This window comes from Melospiza georgiana, chromosome 6 (genome assembly GCF_028018845.1).
Source record: "Melospiza georgiana isolate bMelGeo1 chromosome 6, bMelGeo1.pri, whole genome shotgun sequence".
NCBI classification, from domain to species: domain Eukaryota; kingdom Metazoa; phylum Chordata; class Aves; order Passeriformes; family Passerellidae; genus Melospiza; species Melospiza georgiana.
This window is the reverse complement of record NC_080435.1, coordinates 23,085,271-23,107,687: the sequence shown is the minus strand read 5'-3', so window position 1 is coordinate 23,107,687 and position 22,417 is coordinate 23,085,271. Positions and strand designations below refer to the sequence as shown.

Sequence of the window (22,417 nt, the reverse complement as noted above, 5' to 3'; positions counted from 1 at the left end):
TTGTCTCAGTGATTTGGTTTAACTGGGTTCACCTAAAAGAAAATTGTTCTACAGCCTTTATGATTATTAATTCAGTATTTTTATCATATTTTTGTTATATTTTGAAACAACCCCAAATACATCCAGTAGTATTAAACACATTTTTCCTACGCTGTCACCTGGTTTTAAATACTTCATTGTTTGAATGTTCAAGTTTAAAAAAAAAAGGCAGTATTAAAAGCTAAGAATAAATCTATCTATGCAAATAGCTGGGCTCAACTTTGGTATTGAAAGGTTAGAACAGCTTGAGAATAAAATTCCATGTTTCTGAAACCTCACTGGAATTTCAGCTCAGGTTGATAAATCACTTTCTTGTTGCTGCTCCATGGCTGTGCAGCTTGGGATTTTGTAGGGAAAACTTTCCAACAGCTCTGGTGGATTTATTGAGAAGCAGAGTTAAATGTTAGCAGCTCCCTCCTCTTCCTGAGGAGCAGGATTCCTGATATTGATATTCCCTGGGGGTGGCTGAGTGTCCTGAAACAATGAATCCTAAAGATCTGTTCTTTACTGGATGTGTTCTGTTTGCTCTCTGCACTCTTGTTTCCCTAGGAAACTGCCTCCAAATGCCCTTTAATATATATATATATATATATATATATATATATATATATATATATATATATATAAAACGTATATTTATAAGTATAAATATTATAAACATAATATATAAATAGAAATATTATAGCTATTATATATTATATGTTATATTTATATTTATATATATACATACGTATATATTTAAATATATATATATATATTTGGTTTTGTCATCTCTCCCCCTGGAGGAAAGGCCACCCAGACTCAGAGTTGGCAGGTGTGGAAATGGAATTATCTTTATAAAAATCAAAATTTTTAAATTTATAAAATCTGCTCTTTGTGCCCACACGCCTGGAAGGGTAAAAGGCAGGATTTGTTTAGAATAAATCGTTAAAAAAATATAAAGGGAAGGGAATTTCAAGGAAAGGCAAAAGAAAAGGAAATTGAAAGGAAATTGAAAGGAAAGGAAAAAGGAGGAGGGAAGCTGTGGGCAATAGGGGCTGCTCTGTGTCTCGCAGGGATTTTGGGAGCCGGCTGGGCACAGAAATCCTTTCCCACGTGGAAAGCTACTTTCAGTTACTCTACTTGAGACCTCGACACACAGAGCAGTGTATATATGTGTGTGTGTTTTATGTGCGATTTTACAGAAATGTGTATTTAGAAATACACCTGGGTCGCGCAGGCGTCCGGCGTGGGCAGCCCCGGGGTCCTCCCGCACCGCGCGGCGCTCGCGGCCGGGCCCAGGCGGCTCCCACGTGGTGCGGGGGGAGCGGGAGCGGGGAGGGGCCGCGGGAGAGCGGGGAGAGGGAGCCGGGAGAGAGAACGGGGAGAGCTCCAGGGGAGCTCTGGGAGCCGCAGCCATGCAGCGCCGCAAGGTGGACAACCGCATCCGCGTCCTCATCGAGAACGGCGTGGCGGAGCGGCAGCGGAGCCTGTTCGTGGTGGTGGGAGACCGCGGCAAGGACCAGGTACGGCCGTGCCGGAGCCGCCGCGGCTCCTCGGGCCCTGCTTCGCTCTCTCCAGCGGGAATGGAACCCTGGCAGCCCCAGGCAGAGCAGCGGGGCCTGAGGGGAGGGAACTCACAGGGACAGGGCTGGAAATGGTGTGTGAGACCCTCCTGAGGCATCTCCCGGCTGGGAAGCTCCTGAACGGCAAATGAAGCTCAGGACAGGCTGCGGTGTGTGGGCTTGGTTTGGTTTTTTAAGTTGTTTTTTAACTGTTGAACTTTGGGGCTAGCTGGAGGTTCTGCCCTGTGATGGTTTCTCTCTCTCGGGGTGGGCTTGGAGTTGTCTCGCAGATGAACCTGCTGAAGTTGCGTGGAGGAAATTCAGTGCTAAACTCGTTTTTCTTCGGGGACTCTAGCCTTGTGTTTTTCAAGTGGGGAGGGGAAGAACAGCTCGGCAAACCCACGGTGGTTTAGGACAAGTCCATTCACAAAATCACAGAGTTGTTCAGGGTGGGAAAGCCCTCCCAGACCGCTGAGTCCAGCAAGGCCAAGGCAGCCCCTGACCCACGTCCCCAAGTGCCACATCTGCGTGGCTTTTTAATCCCTGCAGGGATGGGGACTTGGCAGCCCACTCAGGAAAGAAATTTTGCCTTAACACCAACCTAAACCTCCCCTGGCACAGCCTGAGGCCGTTTCCTCTCCTCTTGTCCCTTGTTCCCAGGAGCAGAGCCCGACCTGGCTGCCCCTTCCCATCAGGGATCTGTAGAGAGCAATAAGGTTTCCCTGAGCCTTCTCCTGAGCAATAAGGTCCCAGGCTGAGCCCTTTCCCCGCTCCCTCGGCCATTCCTGGTGCTCCAGCCCCTTCCCCAGATCCATTCCCTTCCCTGGACATGCTCCAGCCCCTCAGTGTCTTTCTTGCAGTGAGGGACCCAAAGCTGAGCCCAGGATTTTGCCCTGCCTTGTGCTGAGCAGAGGGGAGCAATCCCTGCCCTGCTCCTGCTGCTCTTCTGTTCTAATTGCTGTGTAACTGATAATTCATTTATCTCCAGTCTGTGGGCAAATAAAGTCAGCTAATTATTAAAAAAAAAATTAAACTTGGAAAAGAATGAGTTATTCAGGTGGCAGTAGAGGAATGTTGGCATTATGACATTATTTACTGATGAGTTCTGGCATCTGATTGTGTTCACTGAAGCCCTCTGTGGAAAATCCATAAGAATGGGTTATCCATAAGAGACAAAAGTGTGTTTAGCCTGGAATTATCAGTGTTGGTTCTGGCAGAGAAGGGAGTTGAGGACACAGGAGGTAAAACCCAGTGTCCTGCAGCCCTGGAGCAGGCACAGGCACAGCCAAGGGGCCCCTCTGTTCTCCACGGTGGAAATGCAGCTGTAAAACCAGGTTTAGAAGAACACTTTGCTTTGTGATGCTCCCTGAGAGCTGTTTGTGAGTGCTCTGTGCCCTGGCAGGTCGTCATCCTCCACCACATGCTGTCCAAGGCCACGGTGAAGGCCAGGCCCTCTGTGCTCTGGTGCTACAAGAAGGAGCTGGGCTTCAGCAGGTGAGAGAGCCCTGCATCCTGGGCAGGGAGTAGCAGGATCCAGGGCTGCAGGCTGAGGGGAGGGGAGGGAGGGAGGGGAAGCCAGGGCTGTTCCTGGAGCAGCTGGGGGAAATCTGCTCTTCCAGGAGTGAAATGTGGCTTCCATAGCAGAGCTGGCACTGGCAGAAACTACCTCTGGTTTTTCTCCTTTAGCTCTAACACTGACTCTGCTACCCTGGGCCAAACTCCCTTTTTAACCTTTTTTAACCTCAAAACTGAGGTTCCTCAGCTGTTTCACCTCAGTCATATTTAGGACTGAGCTCTGACTTCCAGGCTCAGCCTGAGCACACTTCCCTCAAACCCTTCCCCAAGAAAACTGTTGTGTATTCTTTTCCCCTCCAGCCACAGGAAGAAGAGGATGAGGCAGCTCCAGAAGAAGATTAAGAGTGGGACTCTGAACATCAAGGATGATGATCCCTTTGAGCTGTTCATTGCAGCCACAAACATCCGCTACTGCTACTACAACGAGACCCACAAGATCCTGGGGAACACCTTTGGAATGTGTGTCCTGCAGGTCAGGAGGGCCTTGGCTCCCTAAAGGGCTCTACAAGAATCACTTGAAACGTTGCAGGAATGGGGTTTGTGGCTTCTGTCACTTCAGTTTTGGTGGCCTTGCTTTTCCCTCACGAGTGGTGTGAGGGTGAGGTGGCCTCGTTGGTAGGAGTTGGAACAGGGCATTGCTTGGTGCAAATTTTAGTGGGAATTAAACTTGGAGGAATAAAGGTTTCAGGCTCTCTGTGCCTTTCAGTAGGAGCCAGCTGCTCTGCTGGACTCTGGGTAACTCTGAGGTTCTTTTTACTGCCCAGGATTTTGAAGCCTTGACTCCAAACCTGCTGGCCAGAACTGTGGAGACAGTGGAAGGTGGTGGAATTGTGGTGATCCTGCTGAGAACCATGAACTCCCTGAAGCAGCTCTATACAATGACCATGGTATGTGCAGCACAGAGGATCTGTTCTCTGCCAGCAGCTACATTGAGGTGATGCTGGGTGGGTGTTTATTGATTCTATTGTGGGCTGTTATCCTCCTTCCATCATCTTTCCTGCTCCTTCATCAGGAGTGGGAGGAAATGGGATGGGATTTGTTACACTCAGGCATTTCTGAAATGCTGCAGATGTGGGTCCTTCACCACAAAGTCACGATCCTGTCTGGGATGTGCTGTGGATGGAAATGGAGGGATAAGAATGGGAAAGAAGGGGTCACAATCCTTTAAATGTCACTGTCACATTTTCTTTCTGTTTTCTTCCCTTTTTCCTTCAGGACGTTCACTCCCGGTACAGGACCGAGGCACACCAGGATGTGGTGGGGAGGTTCAATGAGAGGTGAGTGGCTCAGAGTGCAGAGGAGCTGCGCTGGCAGCCCAAGGAGAGCACCAGGAGCAGCACTGGCTGTTCCTGATGGGAAAACATCCCACAGGTTTGCCTTGGAACAGGCCTTTTTCTGGAAGCTGGACTTGCAGCTCAGCTGTGGGGAGCTATGAATACTCAGCTGTGGGGAGCTGTGAATTCTCTGTGTTTAGAAGAGAGTTCAGCTGAACCACCAGGGAGTGCTGCTGCTGATTTTACTGAGTTTTCTCTGCCTGCCCAGGTTCATTCTGTCCCTGGCCTCGTGCAAGACCTGCCTGGTGATTGATGACCAGCTGAACATCCTGCCCATCTCCAGCCACGCTGCCAACATCACTCCTGTGCCCCCCCAGTCCCAGGTCAGTGAGTGATCCCAGCCCTCTGCCCTGCCACAAATCCCTCTGAGTTGGCCACAGGGTGTTAAAGATTTAAAATCAGGGAATTTTTTTTTTATTTCACCCTGATTTATATCAAAGGATGACATTGCAGAGGAAGCAGAAAAGCAGAACGTTCTGCAAAAATTATGTGGATGAAGCTTGGGGAGCTGTTTTTTCTATATTCTGCTTTTTTTTTTTTTTTTTATTTTCTGTCCTGTCACATTTTGTGCTTGCCCATATTTATTAAATTTCATGTACTGCTCAGCCCAGTGAGGTGGAGCTTGATTGTGGTTGCATGGAGGGATTTCAAGCTGATGGACCAATAAAAATACTTTTTTGGCATTTGGAGAGTGGGAGAGCACTTTGGAAATAAGTATATATTGCAAGCTCAGGACACAGCTGGAAGCTGTGGCAGTTGTTTCAATTTCTGAGTTACACATGTCACATTCCAGGAAGAATTCCCTGAGGATAATCCAGACACATTTGCACTGTATGAAGTGTATCCTTTTATCATTTCCACTTGTAGACTGCAGTAAAGTGGAACCAGTTTTAAACAGAAATCTTGAAGCATTTAAACTGTGCTTTGTGGCCTAAGAAATAACCAACACAGCTTCTGTCAGAGCTGGTAAAAACATTCTAATAAGGCCCTGATTGAAAAATAAACAAATAAAACAACCTCCTTTTATTGTTACGAACAACACTGACAGCAGCACAAATGCTTATCTGTTGGTTGCAGAGGCTGGTGCCTTTGGAATTTAAGTGACAAGCAGGAAAATCAGCTGTCATTCCCATCTAAAACTGGTTGTGTTTGTGTCCAAGTTTATTATTTGGCTCTGAAGGTCTTGATATTATTTTGGTATTGGTGCTGCAGTAGTTTTTCCCCCTGCCTGGACACTGCATGTGAGAAGTGTAACAAAGATCATGAATGTCCAAAGACTAAAAAAATGAATTAAATTATTCAGAGCACTCTTCTTTAATCTGTTTTTTCTATCAATGCCATTCTGTAATTACTATGTGCTGCAAAATTCTTCCCTGTTTTCCCTTCCAAGCCTGGGGAAGTCAGGACTGGGCAACATCTTTGTGACCATTCTCCTGAAGATGCCTGAAATTTAAGTGTTAAATACATGTCTGTCCATATAAATTCTCATGGTTTTGAGGAATACATTTTTCTTGTGGTATCTTTTCCAGAAGACACCACAAAGGTAGGATTGTGCTGAAATATCCTTGGCTTATCCTGTTGTGTGCCTGCAGGAGGAGAGCCTGGGGCCCCAGGACTTGGAGCTGAGGGAGCTGAAGGAGAGCCTGCAGGACACACAGCCTGTGGGAGTGCTGGTGGATGGCTGCAAAACCCTGGATCAGGTTGGTGTGATGCCTCAGGTTTATATTTTTCAGATTTTGTGCTGCTTTAGTCTGTAGTTCTGAGCTTCATAGTAGGGGATAGTAAGCTCTCTTCACAGAGTAGGGAGACAAAACAAGGTAGGTAGACCAAGGATAAATTATCCAAATTTCAGGCCCAAGATCATAAACAGTGGCAGAATGAAAAGAGATAAACAAGGATGGGACTTCATAAGCTAAAGGTGTAATTGGACAATTAACTCCAATATGCAAATGGACCAGAACTTACAAAAGTGAGAGATTCTGTGACTGGTTGTCCATTTTGTGACCATTTTGGTTCATCTTGGGTGCAATCCTGGCTGGGCTCTTGTGCTGCCCAAGGTGGATCCATTGAGGCCTTCTAATAAATCCCTACTTTATTCTTTAACTCCATCCAGTTCTAGGCCAGCCTTCACAAGGCATCAGGTGTGCTGGCAGAGCTGAGCTTCTCTGGGTAGAGCAGGACTCAGGGTGAAAGAAACTCAAACTCTCTTTTCTTGGGGTTTTCTAATCCTCAGGCAAAAGCAGTTCTAAAATTCATTGAAGCCATTTCTGAGAAGACCCTGAGGAGCACTGTGGCATTAACAGCAGCCAGGGGACGAGGGAAATCTGCTGCTTTGGGGCTGGCCATTGCTGGAGCTGTGGCTTTTGGGTGAGTGATCCCCCCCTCCAATCCCCCAGGCCTTATCTGCATCCCTGAGTTAAAAAAAAACCCAAAACACAACCAAGGTGGCAAGATTGGAATATATTAGTAATATCCAATCTGAAATCCCTCATTTTTAATCTTACATCTTTTGATACAAGATTATATCTTGACAAAATTGTGTCTTTTGGTCAATTTTTTCTTAAAACTCAAAATAATCAACACATAAATCAAGATTATTGTCCATAGGAATCTGCTGTGTTTTGTTTATTAGGTAAAGTCAACCCCTCCTGTTAAAAACCTATCCTGTTTAGTTCTTATGTGGTAAAATTGGTTAGAATAATCATTCAGCTCTTGTTTTGCTTTTTTTTCTCTGCAGTTACTCCAATATCTTTGTCACATCTCCCAGCCCTGACAACCTTCACACTCTCTTTGAGTTCATATTTAAAGGCTTTGATGCACTGCAGTATCAGGTGAGGGGAGCAGACTATTTTACAATATTTTCAAAGCATTCCTGCTAGGAAGTTTTACACCTCATCAGTGCTTTTGGCTACATATCTTTGCTACCAGCCTTTTTTACAATGTTCTGCAAGAAAAGTAATCATGGTAGAGTTGTGTTTCTTTCTCTGTCTTTAAGCAGGGTAAACCAGTTTCTTTGTGAAACAGATTTTAACATCAGTAAATAAGTTCCCAGTTCTCAGGCCTTTTAAGCTTCTATAAGAATTTTTGATTAGAATGTGAAATAAGTGACTGAGCTTATTTTGATGATGATGATGGTAAATTATTTTTTTCTTACATCTTAGCTTCTTATATTGTTTAAAAATGTTGTTTTCCAGGAGCATTTGGACTATGAGATTGTTCAGTCCTTAAATCCAGAGTTCAACAAGGCAGTGGTCAGAGTGAATGTGTTCAAGGAGCACAGGCAGACCATCCAGGTAATTGGCATTCTTACCTTTCCAGGTTTGTTCCTGGCTGTGGTTTTTGCCAGTGTTGAAGTTGTTTTGATTTTAAGCATGTTCATTCTGTATGATGTGGAGCTGCCCTGATGGGTTTTGCTGGAAGGCAGATCTTCAGGGATTGACTTCCTCAAAATACCCTCTCTCTTTCAGAAAATAACTTGTAGATTACAGAGCTCCCTTGTGGGTTTCTCCCAAAACAAAAGCAAAGGAAGGTGAAAGGAGTCATGCCTTAAGTTTTAGCTTTCATATTTTTCAGATTCTGTGCTGCTTTAGTGTGTAACTCTGAGCTTCATATGAAATGTTAGTAAGGTCTCTTCACAGAGCAGGCAGACAAAACAATTCCTTTTCCAGTTTGAGGACGAAGGACAGCTGTTTCAGCCTCAGGCCCAAAAACCATAAACAACAGGGAACTGAAGAGTGTATCTGGGAGGATGGGACTTCATAACCTGAAGCTGTGGTTGGACAATTAATTCCAATATGCTAATGGACCAGAACTTATAAAAGTGAGAAACCTCATGGCCAGTTGTCCATTTTGTGACCATTTTGGTTCATCTTGGGTGTAGCCCTGGCTGGGCTCTTGTACTGCCAGGGTGGATCCATTGAGGCCTTTTAGTAAATCCCTACTTTATTCTTTCACTCCTTCTTGCCTCTGTTGTAGTCAGCCTTCTCAAGGCATCAGGAGCAGTGCAGGAAGAGGTTTTAGTGATTAGATTTCCTTTATTTTCCTCACCTTGGCAGATGAATTCCTGTGGAGTTGTGCCAAACAAGATGTATGAGCCAGTCCTTGTTAGGGCAGCCTAACCCCTCTCCTTTCTGCTTTTCCACATCTCAGTCTCTGGCTTGGTGTTTGAGGAGAGCAGGGACAGCAAAGAGCTTTCCTGGGCCCCAGCTTTGAGGACCCTGATGTTTCCCTGCTGGCAGTGACAGTGTCCCCTCCTTTGCAGTACATCCACCCTGCTGATTCTGTGAAGCTGGGCCAGGCCGAGCTCGTGGTGATCGACGAAGCTGCTGCCATTCCCCTGCCCCTGGTGAAGAACCTGCTGGGCCCTTACCTGGTGTTCATGGCTTCCACCATCAATGGGTGAGGCTGGAGCAGCCACGCTGCTGGGGCTCCCCAGAGCTGCCTGGTTCCTGTGGTTCCTGTGGTTCCTGTGCTTGGTGTTTCAGCTCCCTGTGTCCTGGTTCCCAGGTACGAGGGCACCGGGCGGTCGCTGTCCCTGAAGCTCATCCAGCAGCTCCGCCAGCAGAGCGCCCAGAGCCAGGTGACCCTGACAGCAGAGAACAAATCCACAGCCACTGCCAAGCTCACCTCAGGTACAGCATGTCAGAGCCTGAATGAGGGATGTGGGACTCCAGGCGGCTCTCTAAAATGCAGTTTATTCCATCCAAGATGTTCCAGCAGTCCAGGGTGGTGGGTGACAGAGCCTGTGCCCACAGCTGTCAGCTCCAGCTGCAGGCAGGCCTGGAGCCCCTTTGGTTTAGGTTCCATTGCATTACATACTTTTCTTTGCTGAGCATCTTAATACAGTAGAACCAATCTATACCTTAGCTTTTATCTATAGCCTATCATAAGTACTATAATATTCATGTTACTGTTCTCCAATTACTAAAAGTTAGTACATTACAGTTTAAGCTAGCAGTTATTATTCAGTTTTCTTGCAGTTGGAAATTCTGAGACTTTTTTTCTATTTGCGACTTTGCTGACTTGTTTGCCTGTGCTCTCTTTCTGCTTGGTAAAAACATCTTCTTGTTTGAGGTGGGTTTGTCCTTTGCTGTAAGCAATAAAAACCCCTTCTAACTAACATACCTTTTGCCTCCTTGGCTAGCCAGCACGTTTGGCTCAGCAATTCTTTTCTTCTATATCAAAACTTACTTACATCTCTATTCCTTCATCAGACTCTACATTTAAAAATCTTTCTGCTAAGCACACATATCTGTGAGACCTTTTTGTCAAACTTTCATCCTTCCCAACAACAGCACCTCTGCCCTGTGTGTCCCACACAACCTGTGTGTGTCCTGGGGCTGCTGTCACCCTGATCTGTAGCTGTCCCACCCATCCATGTGCCTTGCAGCTGTGGGAAGGGGTTGTGTGTGGAAATGGCAGAACTCTGCTGGTTTTGCCTCACAAGTTGCAGATGGAAGGCTTTTTAGAGGTGAAAAATCAGCACCTGACAGTTTTCTGATCTGGGAGCCCTTCAGGGCACAGGGATCCTGTGCTTGTCCAGTCCTGAGTGTCCTTTTTTACCCCTGCAGCTCGCACGTTGCACGAGGTGTCCCTGCACGAGTCCATCAGGTACGCCCCTGGGGACCCCGTGGAGAAGTGGCTGAATGATCTCCTGTGCTTGGACTGCCTCAACATCACCAGGATCATCTCTGGCTGCCCCCTGCCAGACACCTGTGACCTGTATCCTCCCTGAAAGGTTCTCAGCCTGGCTTATGGCTGGGATAAGCTCAGCACATGGTCTTTTCCCCAAGACCTCACCCCTGGCACTGGTGGTGGGTGCTGCCAGGACATCACCAAACCCCAGTTTTGCTGCAGGGACAACCTCAAGGAAGGGTTGCATGAGGGGATGCCCTTGTTGGAATTACAAAAGGTTTATCTTTACAGGTGAAGGGTGTGAAAGCTGCAAAGACTGCCCAAAATTATTTATTCTTGTAGATTAAGCTGTTGGAGTCTAAGAAGGCAAGCCCAGATATTGAAAATAAACCAACAGGAAGCTTTTTCCTGGTTCCCAAGGAGTTTTCTTTCTTTAATCCCTGTATTTAGATACTATGTAAATAGAGACACACTCTTCTGTTACCACAGAGCATCAGAAGTTTTCTTGCAGAGGCTGATGGCCCTCTATGTGGCTTCACACTACAAGGTATGGCTTGGGCTTCTTCTATCCAGTTTAATTCCCAGTTTCAGTGTGGAATTTTCTGGGGACAGAGGTGCTTGTTATGACAGCTTGATTGACATTTCTCAACAGCTTCTGTTGCTTCTTGTTGTGTACAGAGCTGTGTTCTTCTTTCTCTGGGATCTCTACCTCAGTCCTGGCTGTACACACTGGATTTCCAGATAGTCTGGAATATTTTTGCCTTGAAAAAATGTGGAGACTAAAATTCTAAATGAGCATCCAAGCCTGTCAGGATTTTATCAGTGCTGAACCTCATTTGCAGTTCTCTTTACTATGTTCTGGTGGCCTCAAGTTCACCAAGAGCAGCACTGTTATGAGGCTGAAAAGAGGAATAATTCCTCTCAAGGTTTCAAGACCAGGGTTAATCTGTAAATCTGGGGAAGTCCAGAAGCGCTGAGCTACTGAGTTCTAAAAATCTGAGGCTTAAAAAAAGATTGAGATTTGGTACTTAGGAGGTAAGGAGCTGTATGAAAATATGAAGTTGAGGTTCATACATATTAGAGCACAGGGTTTCCCTTGAGGAGAACAGATGCTGTCTGGGGATGTGACAGCCATGACCTGGCCTGGGAGCTCCTCCATCCCTCAGTATTGTATGAGTTCCAAATTTCTTAATAGCTCTAAATTTGGAAGATAGATGGATTGTTTAGAAATCAGCTGGATTTTGAAGCTCTCCTCATGGAATAACCATTTGGTAACACTCTCAGGCACATTTGTGCCCTTTTTGGGGTTGTCCTGTGCAGGGCCAGGAGCTGGACTCAATCCTGATGCATCCCTTCCAGCTCAGGGTAGTTGGAAGGGACTCTGTAATTCTCTGGACAGATCATGATCTTTCTGATGTCTTCACCCTGCAGAACTCCCCCAATGACCTCCAGATGCTCTCTGATGCCCCTGCCCATCATCTCTTTTGCCTTTTGCCTCCTGTTCCACCCACCCAGAATTCCTTACCAGAAGTCCTGGCTGTTGTTCAGGTAAGAGAATGACTCTGAGTGTCAGTTTTGATCCTGGTCTAGTTGAGCAGGAGGAAGCATTCTGTGTGTTCATGTTTTTGTGTCTTTCCTGGCAGGTGTGCATGGAGGGAGAGATCTCCCGCCAGTCCATCATGAACAGCCTCTCCAGGGGGAAGAAAGCCTCTGGTGATCTGATTCCCTGGACCATTTCAGAGCAGGTGGGTGATTTGGCTGTGCACTGGCACCCAGGGTATATTTCATGTATTTCTTGTCTCCAGAGTACCCAGCTGTGTCCTTTAATGGGCTCTTTGTCCCTGTGCAGTTCCAGGATCCGGACTTTGGGGGCCTCTCCGGCGGGCGCGTGGTTCGCATCGCGGTTCACCCGGATTACCAGGGGGTAAAGTACCTGGGGCCAGCTCTGATGGGGCCAGGGAAATGGAAATGGCTCTGCAGGCAGAGCTCAGAACAGGGCAAACACTGCAGCTCCTCCAGTTCTAAGCATTTTAAGCTCAGGACACCAAATCTGTGCTCCCAGAGCATCCCGAGCCACTGTACACCATCCAGGGATATTTACTGTGGCCTTACCAAGTGTTTGGCATTTTCTGTGTGCCAGAGTTAAACCCCAAGAAATACCACACAGCCCTGAACTACCAGGGCTGATGCTGATTTCTTCTGTACTGTCCTTCTCCCTGGAGCTGCCATGTGGCCAAAAAAAGCATTTTTGCAGTGACTGAGTGATGTTTGCACTGCTGATTGTTAATGGGTTTTAAGGGGAGGACGTTAAAAATCAGAGACCTGGTTTTGCTTACAGTGTGCTGTTGCTTCTTCACAGATGGGCTATGGCAGCAGAGCTCTGACTTTGCTGCAGATGTACTATGAAGGCAAATTCCCATGTTTGGAAGAAGAAACAGTTCAAAAGCCAAAAGAAATCACAACTGTGAGCAGTGAGGTATGCTAATTTTTTTTCTGTCATGCTAAGCTGCATAATTTCCCCTGTAAGTCTCCACTCTCTAGGGAGGAAATACTCAGCTTTGATTTTCATAGAGAAGAAGAGCTTTAATTTGCAGCTTTCTGTGGGGATTGCTGCTAACCCATTCCCACTTTCTTTTCCAGACTGTTGGTTTATTAGAAGAGGTTGTGACACCCCGGAAAGATTTGCCTCCTTTGCTGCTCAAACTGAGTGAGAGACAAGCTGAGCACCTGGACTATCTTGGGGTGTCTTATGGCCTGACACCCAGATTGCTGAAGTAGGACATGATTCTATTTCCCAGTTACATCTTGCCCTTCTTAAACAGATAATGAGCTTTACATGCCCAGTTTTTTCAGGGTGTAGAAGTAAGAACAGCCTGTGATAGGTAGGGAGTGGTTAAATACTCATCTCTGTGACCTGTAGAAATGTGAGGTGCTGCTCACTTCAGAGCTGGTGGTTTTTACCTGACTGATGTAAATGCCTTTCACATCACCTTGAAAGTTTGTGCATTTTTTGACATTACAGTCATAATTTTTCACTTCCCTGAGCTGAACCCTCATTCAGGTGGGTGCTGTTCCTGCTTTCTGACAGAACGCTCATTTACTGTGTTGGTTGGAGTGTTGCTTGCTCCTCACCAGCTGTCCTTGTACAGCAGATAAATTGCATTTAACCACAATTTATTACTTATGTAGCTCCATAATTCTCAGTGTGTTCCCTCTTTTTCCCAGGTTTTGGAAGCGTGCTGGATTTGTGCCAGTTTATCTGAGGCAGACCCCTGTAAGTACCACACTGTTCCTGAGTGAAAATCCAGCCCTGCTAAAATCCCTGGGCATGCATTCCAGCAGATTCTGTGAGAAGGGGTTTGGGGAAGAAGGGTTTGCTGAAGCTGCTTTTAAGGCTTGGTTTATGTTCATTTTTGTTCTTTGGGCCTATAGTTAAGGAGCAGAGTTTTAGGGTTGTGAATGTGGGCCTCCAAGTAGTTTGCACATAAAAATTTAGAGCTGTTGACGGCTATTAATATGGTTATTGGTAAAATAGCTGAGATTTACCAAATTCTAGAAGTTCATAGGTTTTCCATTAAGTGGAGGTGGTTGGTAGCAGTTGATGCATCAGTTGTTGTTGATTTAGAAGGTATTTCCCTTCCTCAGCTGAGCAGAGTGCAAAAGGTTCATGGGGGTGATGGGAAATCCACCACAGAATCACAGAACTGTATCTTATTTATCAGAATGACCTGACAGGGGAGCATTCCTGCATCATGCTGAAGATGCTCAATGAAGAGGACTCTGAGCAGGAACATTGGCTCACTGCCTTCTGGAAAGGTAACTGATCCTGCTGACTCTGAAGGACCCTCTGGGCTGTTTATTATTCTAGAGGTCTACTGGGCTAATTTATTTTGTCCTCTTGCCCTATAGATTTTAGGAGGCGCTTCCTTTCCCTGCTTTCCTACCAGTTCAGCACCTTCTCTCCCTCCTTGGCACTGAATATTCTACAGAACAAAAATATCAAACAGCAGCCCCAAGCACGTGAGTACCCTGACTGGGACAGCTGTAAGTGCATGGCAGAGTATGGCTGCAGCCTGGCACCTCAATTTGCTGTTTCCTCAAGATGTTTAACAGGAGAATCCTCTGGGGAGAACTTGGTACTTGTGTCTTGTGGGGTTTTAGTGTCTGGCTAGAGGGTTTTTCTGCTGCAGCAAGGGAACAAACCTCTTTTACAGCAAAAGTTTTGAATTAAGACCCTGGAATCGACAAGAGCTCTTCGAACAATGACTTGTAACTATTGTCAGGTGTAATTTATGCCCTTTCCACTGACTGGACTTTCACAGCATTAAATTGCTCTGTTGTAATATAGCAGTGCTTAGTGCCAGCAAGAACATGCTTTAAGCAGGTAATAAGCAGAAATATTATAGTAAGGCTACAAAACACAAGTAATAAATGACATGATTATGAAGGTTTGTTTTTAGGTGAACAGAGAGGGGGAATTGTGGGAATCCACAAAATCAGAGGGTTTTGGGAAAGCTGCAAGATGCAGGCCTCAGATAGAGCAGAACTGTGAGTTGAGCTAAAGCAGCAGCCATGAGATAGGTCAGCAGAAAAAGTATTTAAACTGTAGGAAAGCAAGGGCAAATAGAACAATGGCCTGTGTATTAATGCCTGTCTGAATAGCTTTCTAAGCTACAGAAAGTATATCTAGCAAGATATTAGGAAGGTTAAAGCTTAATAATGGAGCTCTGTATGTTGTGTTTTAAGGCTTACAAGTAGGTATTGTATTCAAAATAAGCAAGCATTGTTTTAACCAAAGGTATGTGTGCTTATGGTGATTGGATAGAACTACTGTCAATGTGCTTTTGCTTTGTGTGATTGGTCAAGAAGCTTATAAAGTAAGTTGTAACATTAGGTTTTCTGGTCTGCTGCCTGGAATGTGAACTGCTGGCATCTTCCCTTTGTCATAACAATGTAATGAGACTGATGCTGAAAAAGCTCGAGGCGCTTTCAGCAGCAGCTGTGTCTTGTTCCTGTCTGTAAATAGCCCCCCTTGCCAGCATCACTAAATACCTGAATTCCTGCTAAACACTGAGCTCCTGGGTGCTTGTAGAACATTGCCAACCTTGCTGTGTTTCTCTGCTCCCACCAGCCCTCAGCCGCGCTGAGCTGGAGTCAGCCTTCATCCCCTACGACCTGAAGAGGCTGGAGATGTACTCGCGCAACATGGTGGACTACCACCTCATCATGGACATGGTGCCCACCATTGCCAGGATGTTCTTCCTCAGCCAGATGGGAGACATCTCCCTCTCTGCTGCACAGTCGGTGTGTGTGGGCAGGGTGGATCTGGGGAGTGAGCTGGGGATGTGTGTCTCTCCTTGCTCTGTGCTGAAATCCCTGTCTCTTCCTCAGGCCCTTTTCCTAGGGATTGGCCTGCAGCATAAATCTCTGGACCAGCTGGAAAAGGAGCTGGAGCTGCCCAGCAGTCAATTGATGGGGCTCTTCAACAGGATCATCCGCAAAGTGGTGCAGGTGGGAGCTCAGGACAAGCCATGGCCATGTGGGACCATGATTCCAAAATTAACACAAAATACCACACTTAGAGAGAGCTGGGTCAGAGCTGGGCATCCTTAACACATCCCCACTTACTGACCATAAACTTCTTGGCAAGTGGGGAAAATCCCAGCTGGAAAATGTGTGGCAATGATTTAAATGCCCATGGTTGGAAATTTGGAACTCAGTGGTCTTTAAGGTCCTGTCCAACCCAAACCACTTAATGATTCTGTGTAGTGATTTCCCAGATAAGAGTGCTTATCTTATGGTTTTCCATGTTGAAGTGCCCTGACCAGAATGCTGAGCTGACAATCCTTGTTGCCTGAGCCATTGTTCAGACCATTGGTGGCATCTCAGCTTTCCTTGGAAAAAAATAAAATTATTTCTCAGTGTTATCTAGAGGTAGACTTGAAATCCACTGAAATAGTTTTAAAGTTTTGGATCTGGTTCCTGGTTTTCTTTCTCTCTAAGGTTTAGGATAACAAAGCTCCTGAAGTCTGGGTTTAGGAGTTCATTGTAGAGGTGATAAATGGTATTTTAAAAACCAAGTCTTACATGTGCTGGCTTGTTTCATTTTCAGCTCTTCAACACAGTCCAGGAAAAAGCTGTGGAGGAGCAGATGGCAGCAACAAAGGATGTTGTGATGGAGCCAACGCTGAAATCTTTAAATGATGATTTGGTAATTACAAACTTTATTCCTGGTTCATATGTAAACACTTCAGGGGAGTTCACCTGAGGGCAGAAACATTACATTTTCCTGGATGGAAAGGGTTCCACACCACATCTGGCACTGCAAGGGAGTTAAAACCTGACAGGTTTGCATTATGTGCAGCTGGAGTTGTGTTTTAAGCTGCAGTGTGGGGTTTTCACAGAAAATTACAAGTCTGTATGTACAAATAACATAAAAATGAAATTAATAAAAGAGAGAAGCTATTCAGGACCAGCTGGTATTTGGTTTAGGGGATGTATTTGTGGGGAAAAGGTATTTTTCTCTCATTACAAAGTCATTGTTGCCCTCAGGACCTAAAGCATCTTGTGCTGTCCTGTTGCAGGAGGAGGCTGCAAAGGAATTCCAAGAAAAGCACAAGCAGGAGGTGATGAAGCTGAAGGAGATGGACCTTACACAGTAAGAATTCATCTGCCTGGGTCTCAAATCCATTTTTTCCTGGGTGGAATGCTGGCTCTTGCTGGGATTTGTGCGCAAGGCTGTAGGTGCAGTAACCCATCAGTAAATGAGAACCAGTGTGTATTGTCAGCAGTGGGTAAAGCATAAAAAACCCAAATCAACACAAAAAGGGCAAGCGACCAGAGCTTTACTAAAGTGTCTTAATCAGACTTTTACTTAAAACCAGAGCTTTTATTTAAGTGTCTTAAGCAGACTTCTTTCTTTCTGGACCAACAGGAGTTACAGATGCCACTGATCCTCTCTCTTCCCTCTACCCTCCCACTTTTTGTCTTACAAACACTGCTCACTGTGCTGATGTCCCAGGGAAGTTGTCTGGCTTGGCTCTAAATTGGTCTCTGGTAAATCTGGCAAAAGGAATTATAACCTTCTTTGAATCTTTGGTTGTCATGTTTGGAGAAAGGACAAGAATGGATGTGATTTGAAGTGACTTGTAAGTCAGTCACATAAGGAAAATAATACAACCAGAATGTTTTCAAATTAATTCTATTTTATAGCATTGATAGTGCTGCATACCTTTTTGTCATTTTGGACTCTGTTTCCTGTTTTTTTTATCCTCAGCCAGAAACAGATTTTTGTTCTCCATGAGGAGAGAGACACAAAAATCTATTTTGAATACTTTTCAATGCAGGTTGTAGAAAACTTGTGGGGCTTTGTCCAACATTGTTCTGCTTTGTGGACAAAGCCTTATCTATTCCAAACCTCCAAGAACTTGAGATTGAGAGCAGTCACTCCATTCTGCTACACAACTGCTTTGCCTCTTTAAATCTGGGTGTAATTTCCAGGGTGCTTGAACACCCAGACAAGGGCCAAAGGACATGAGCTTATTTGAGTAGCAATTTTTGTCTTAATTTCTCTTTTTAAAAGCAAGCTGCAGCTCTTCACTTTTCCCCAGACTGATTTAGGAAAGCTGTCCCCTGCCAGCTTTTCCAGCCTGACTTGGTGTGTGTTTCCCAAATCCCATTTGCTTGGGTGCTGGCACAGTGGCTTTGTTTGCAGAGTAGTGTGTCCCTGACAGTAGAAACACCTTATTTTTATGTTGTTTTCCTCTGTGCTAACAATGGGACCTGACTTTGCTTCCCCTTTCCCGCTCAGGTACATTATCAGGGGGGATGATGAGGAGTGGAACGAGGTGCTGAGCAAGGCAGGACAGAACGCTTCCGTCGTCAGCCTGAAAAGGTAAAGGAACTTGAAATATTCCAGAGATCTCTCCTCTTCCTGCTGGCTTTATTAAATGTTTTCCAAGAGTGAAGCCTAAGGGTTAAAAGTGAACTCAGGGTCCTGGCTAGATCCTCAGTTTTCCTGAAGGAATTGGGGTGTGAGAGGCTGTGAGCTCCACTACCCAGTCTTTGTGTTGCTCTAAGGATGGTCCTCTCTTCATTAACTTGTTTAATTCTATTGCTGATGATCTGATCCTGATCCCACACAGAAGCTGGGACTGTTCCTCCCTTGGGTCACTCATTCCACCTGGCTGCCCAGTTTGCTTTGGGATATAACACTGAGTGGGAGCACCTGGAGGTGCCAGTGGAGAAAATGCAAATTCAGGAAAGAATTCTTTCAAAAGTGAGCTTGAGCCTGGAAAATGTCTGTATTTCTACAATTCCTTAATTCTCACCCATCTTCTTTCTTCTGCCATGCCCAGCATGTAATTTTCCCATTTTTTTCCTTGGGGATTTATAGGTGAGACTTCCCTGCTCACTTATTTCCCCTTCCTGGAGTGCCTGACAGCTCAAGTAATTATGTGATCTCTGTTCCACCCTTCCATGGTTTTTTCCATGAATGCTAGGAGCTGTAAATTTCCAAAAGCCTTCCAGGAAGGAGAGACTCTTAGCAGCTGCTTAAAAAGATCAGAGCTTGGAATTCCTGTTGTGTTTACTTGAATCAAAATCCAGTGCAGGGACAAAACTGAATGTTTTAAAACAATCAGTAGTTTCTCTTCTAGGTACTCTAAAATCCAGATACCGCATTTAGGACAGATACAGTTTTGAAAAGCAAACACAAGAGCTAAAAGACAAGAGCTAAAAATCAAGATCTTCTGGGTTAGAGAATGTCAGGACACTATAAAATCTAAGTCAGGCTCTTCTTTGTGCTTTTTCTAGCACCAAGTTTAAATTTTCTCCCTCACTCCTATATTACAACAAAGATTTCCCTGCTGGATGGCAAGCCGGTGTGTTTTTAACAGATGTTTTGTTCCTGTTTTCCAGTGAGAAGAAAAGAAAACTCGAAACAGCACGAGGACCCAAACAGAAGAAATTTAAGAAAACTAAAGATCTAAAGCAGAAGAGGAAGAAATGACTTAAAAGCCAATCAATCAATGAACTTGAATGAACAAGTGCTGGGTCTGTACTTAAAAAGCCCTGTTCTCCTCTAAAGCAAGAAACTATTTTGGAGGGAAGAAAAATCCTGAGAGGCATCTTTCACGTGTTTGTATTGTGGGAAGAGCAGTGCTCAAGTGTTTGTGTGAAGATTTTTATATGAAGGGTGACTGCAGCATGTGAGTGAGGAACTGGAATGCACTGGAATAATGAAAGTGCTTGAGCAGCTCCAAAATTCCCATTCCAGGAGGGCAGATCTGTAAACTTCCTGCATCTTAATGGTCCTGTGGTTCATTAAACAAGAGTTTGGACAACAAAGGACAGAAATGTTACTCTGCCTTAGCACTACAGCTCACCTTGGTCTCTGCAGCTGCTGGTTCTGGTGGTCCTTTGGAGCTTGAGGGGGCTTTTATGTCCTTTGTATTTGGGGCTGGCTGGTCACTGCACACTCACTGTGCCTCCCTGCTGGCCCAGAGCTGCCCCTTGGCTGTGGTGGAAAGTTTTGTGTTCAGGTTGCCAGAAATCAGCACTGTTGTACCAAAACCTGCTTGTGGGATCTCCTCTCTGACCTCAGGGGCCAGTTGAGCAGCCAAGCACTGAATTCCCAGCACTTGGCAATGACTGTGCCAGTCTGGAGCTGGGGCTGGCTGTGACTCTGGCTCTGCTGCCTCTCACACTCCAGAGACTTCAAACCCAGGCCAGAGCTTTGCCATAGAGTGTCCCAGTCCCAATCCTGAGAGCCCTGCTGCAGTGCCCTGATATCCTTCTGGCTTTTTGCTGTGGGGGTTTGGAACAGAGCCCTCCCTGCAGCTGAGGGCACAGCTGTGTTGTATTTACCTGCAGATCTCACAGCTCCTTTTCCTGGCAAATCCTGAGGTAAGGACAGCTTTTCTTCTCTAGGAGGCTGATTTTAAACAAACACAGCCTGTGCCTGCCTGTGGTTTGGAAGCCTCTGTGGTGTGCCACCACAGTTGGTGGCAGTGGCACATCCCTGAGCAGGGACATGTGCAGCTGCAGCCCTCAGAGAGGGGCTGGGATCACCCAGCAGCACTGCCAGGGCTGTGGTGGCCACTGCCTGCCCTGAACTGGCCCCAAAGGTCTTGGAAAAGGAGCAGGCATGGAAGGCAAGGAGTGAGAGGCTCTGAGAGCTGTGCCCAGGAGAAAAGGTGAGTGTGAATTGTCCCTGGTTTTGGTGTTATTTTTAAAAATAGTGGTGTGCACCCTGAGGTGGTCTGTCCCCTTGTTTGTTCCTTGGGCTTCCAGGGACCCTCCTGGTATCCCAGATATTCCAGTGCTGCTTTTTAAAGAAGGAATTCCAAACACAGTCAGTCAGTCATTCAATCTGAGTTGCCCCTGCTGTCAGTGGTGGGGTGTGAGGGAGAGGAAGGAGGGGTGGTAGCTAAGACATTCCCAACTGGAATTAGGGCCAGGCACTTCAGACACCTTCAAGTGGGCACTAAAGGACTGCTCCCAGTGCTCCAAGCCCTGTGGTGGAGGTGAGCAGGGGGCAACAGGAAAGCTACCAAAAAAAAGGTAGGGGTAGGGAACAATTTGGAATTCCTGGCCATTTTTTTTTTTTGACAGCAGTTTGTTATTTTGGGGGCCAAGCTTAAAACACCTGGAGTGTGTGATTGTTCCCAAGTGTCACACTTCCAGACTAGGATCTGATGGGGTGGTGACAGTAGAACCATGGAAGGGGGTGGCTTGGAAGGGACCTTAAAGCTCATCCCATTCCAACCCCAGCCAGGGGCAGAGACATTTTCCACTATCCCAGATTGCTCTAAGCACTGTCCAACCTGGCCTGGGACACTTCCAGGGATGGGGCAGCCACAGCTGGGTAACAGGTAGTAGTTGGTATGTCTGACTCCATTTCCCTTCCCAGCTGGCAGCAGATGAGTGGGAACACTGCACCAAAACCTGTTGGAGTTCCAGCTTCCAGCTCTGCATGAAGCATTACATCCACATGTGAATACTCACCAGAACAATTCTCCCATGGACCAAGGGAACCCTCAGGACTTGTCTTGCTCATTTCTCCCTGTAAAGAGACATGGCATGAGCACCTTTGCAGCTATTGGAGAAATCCTGGAAAGGGCAGGAAATCGGGGTGATTGGAAGAATTTTGTGGTGTCACACAGCAGTTCACCTGTGTTACTCCATGGTCCAGTGCCAGCCATGGAGCTCTGCCCCACAGACATTCCAAGGGCTCGTGTTTAAAGCAGCATTAGCACAAAAGGAGCTGCATTGGCATAGGAATTACCCTGTTGGTATTTCCAATTCCCAGCCTAGAATTCCAGATGACAGAGATCAGCTCAGCTGTTTTGAGCAGAGTGCTGAAAACACCAAAGGTTGTGAGTTCAATTACTGGATGGAGCATTCACTTAGAGCTCAACTTCATGATCCTTGTGGGTTCCTTCTATCTCACAATATCCCGTGCTTTGGAAACCGATTAAACATTTCAACTAGAATTTTACTACCAGAGATTTTGCCATTGGAGATTGTGAGTTGCACAGATCTTGGGCGAAGAGGGAGGAAAGCATCAGGTCTCACTTGGCAGGGGTTGAATGAGCAGGACAGTGCCTATGCTGGAGCAGCTCCTCCTGCCCGCGGCTCTGCAGCTCTGCTCATTCCCTGGGATGTGGTGGGCTTCACAATTATCTCCCTTTGTTTTTCAACTATTTCCAAACTCTTGGAATTACTCTCAAATATGCCCAGGAAAATTCCTGTGAAAGGATCAGTCAGAGAAACATCGTAATATAGATTCTCTATAGTAAATATATAATTCTCTCTATATAGTATATAATATATAGCATATAGCATATGTTATCTAATTCTCGTAAATATACAATTCTCTATCATAAACAGAGAAAACCGCCTCCAGCAGCAGCTGGAAGGATCCCATTGCTGCTCTCACCTGGTCTCCAGGTGCTCCTGCCAGAGCTCCCAACAGCCACTGCCATTCCCAAGCAGGAGCCATGGAAGACATTCCTGCTGTCCATGAGGGTGAGGAGGCCCTTTGGGATGTTCTTGGCTGTGCAATCAGACAGGAGAGTGTCAATGATCCCGTGCTCCCTTCCGAGCCAAAGCAGCCCCGGATTCCATGGGATGATCGGCACCTCTCCCAGTTCCAGTCCAGAAACATCCTCCCACTAACCCAGGACTTCCCCCGTCCTCTTTTTGTTCCACATCAGGGATGTGTGGCCGAGTGCCACAGGCATGGGATGCCTCAGCATCCCAATTTAAGGCTGAACTCATGGCCTCAGA

At 46.0% G+C, this 22,417-nt stretch overlaps 1 protein-coding gene across 1 annotated transcript; it reads left to right on the top strand.

Moving 5' to 3' along the window:
• The first annotated feature begins 1,394 nt into the window (after nt 1–1,394).
• On the top strand, nt 1,395–19,474 carry NAT10 (N-acetyltransferase 10). Its single transcript, XM_058027046.1, has 28 exons — nt 1,395–1,544; nt 2,986–3,077; nt 3,459–3,630; nt 3,923–4,045; nt 4,374–4,435; nt 4,701–4,815; nt 6,085–6,192; nt 6,726–6,859; nt 7,230–7,323; nt 7,687–7,785; nt 8,754–8,890; nt 8,999–9,123; nt 10,063–10,213; nt 10,577–10,673; nt 11,558–11,674; nt 11,770–11,871; nt 11,976–12,050; nt 12,486–12,602; nt 12,767–12,900; nt 13,352–13,400; nt 13,849–13,942; nt 14,036–14,146; nt 15,258–15,430; nt 15,518–15,637; nt 16,239–16,337; nt 16,711–16,784; nt 17,937–18,020; nt 19,046–19,474. Exons 1-28 carry the CDS (start codon nt 1,437–1,439, stop codon nt 19,134–19,136), a joined length of 3,057 nt encoding a protein of 1,018 aa, XP_057883029.1. The 5' UTR covers nt 1,395–1,436; the 3' UTR covers nt 19,137–19,474.
• The last annotated feature ends 2,943 nt before the right edge of the window (nt 19,475–22,417 follow it).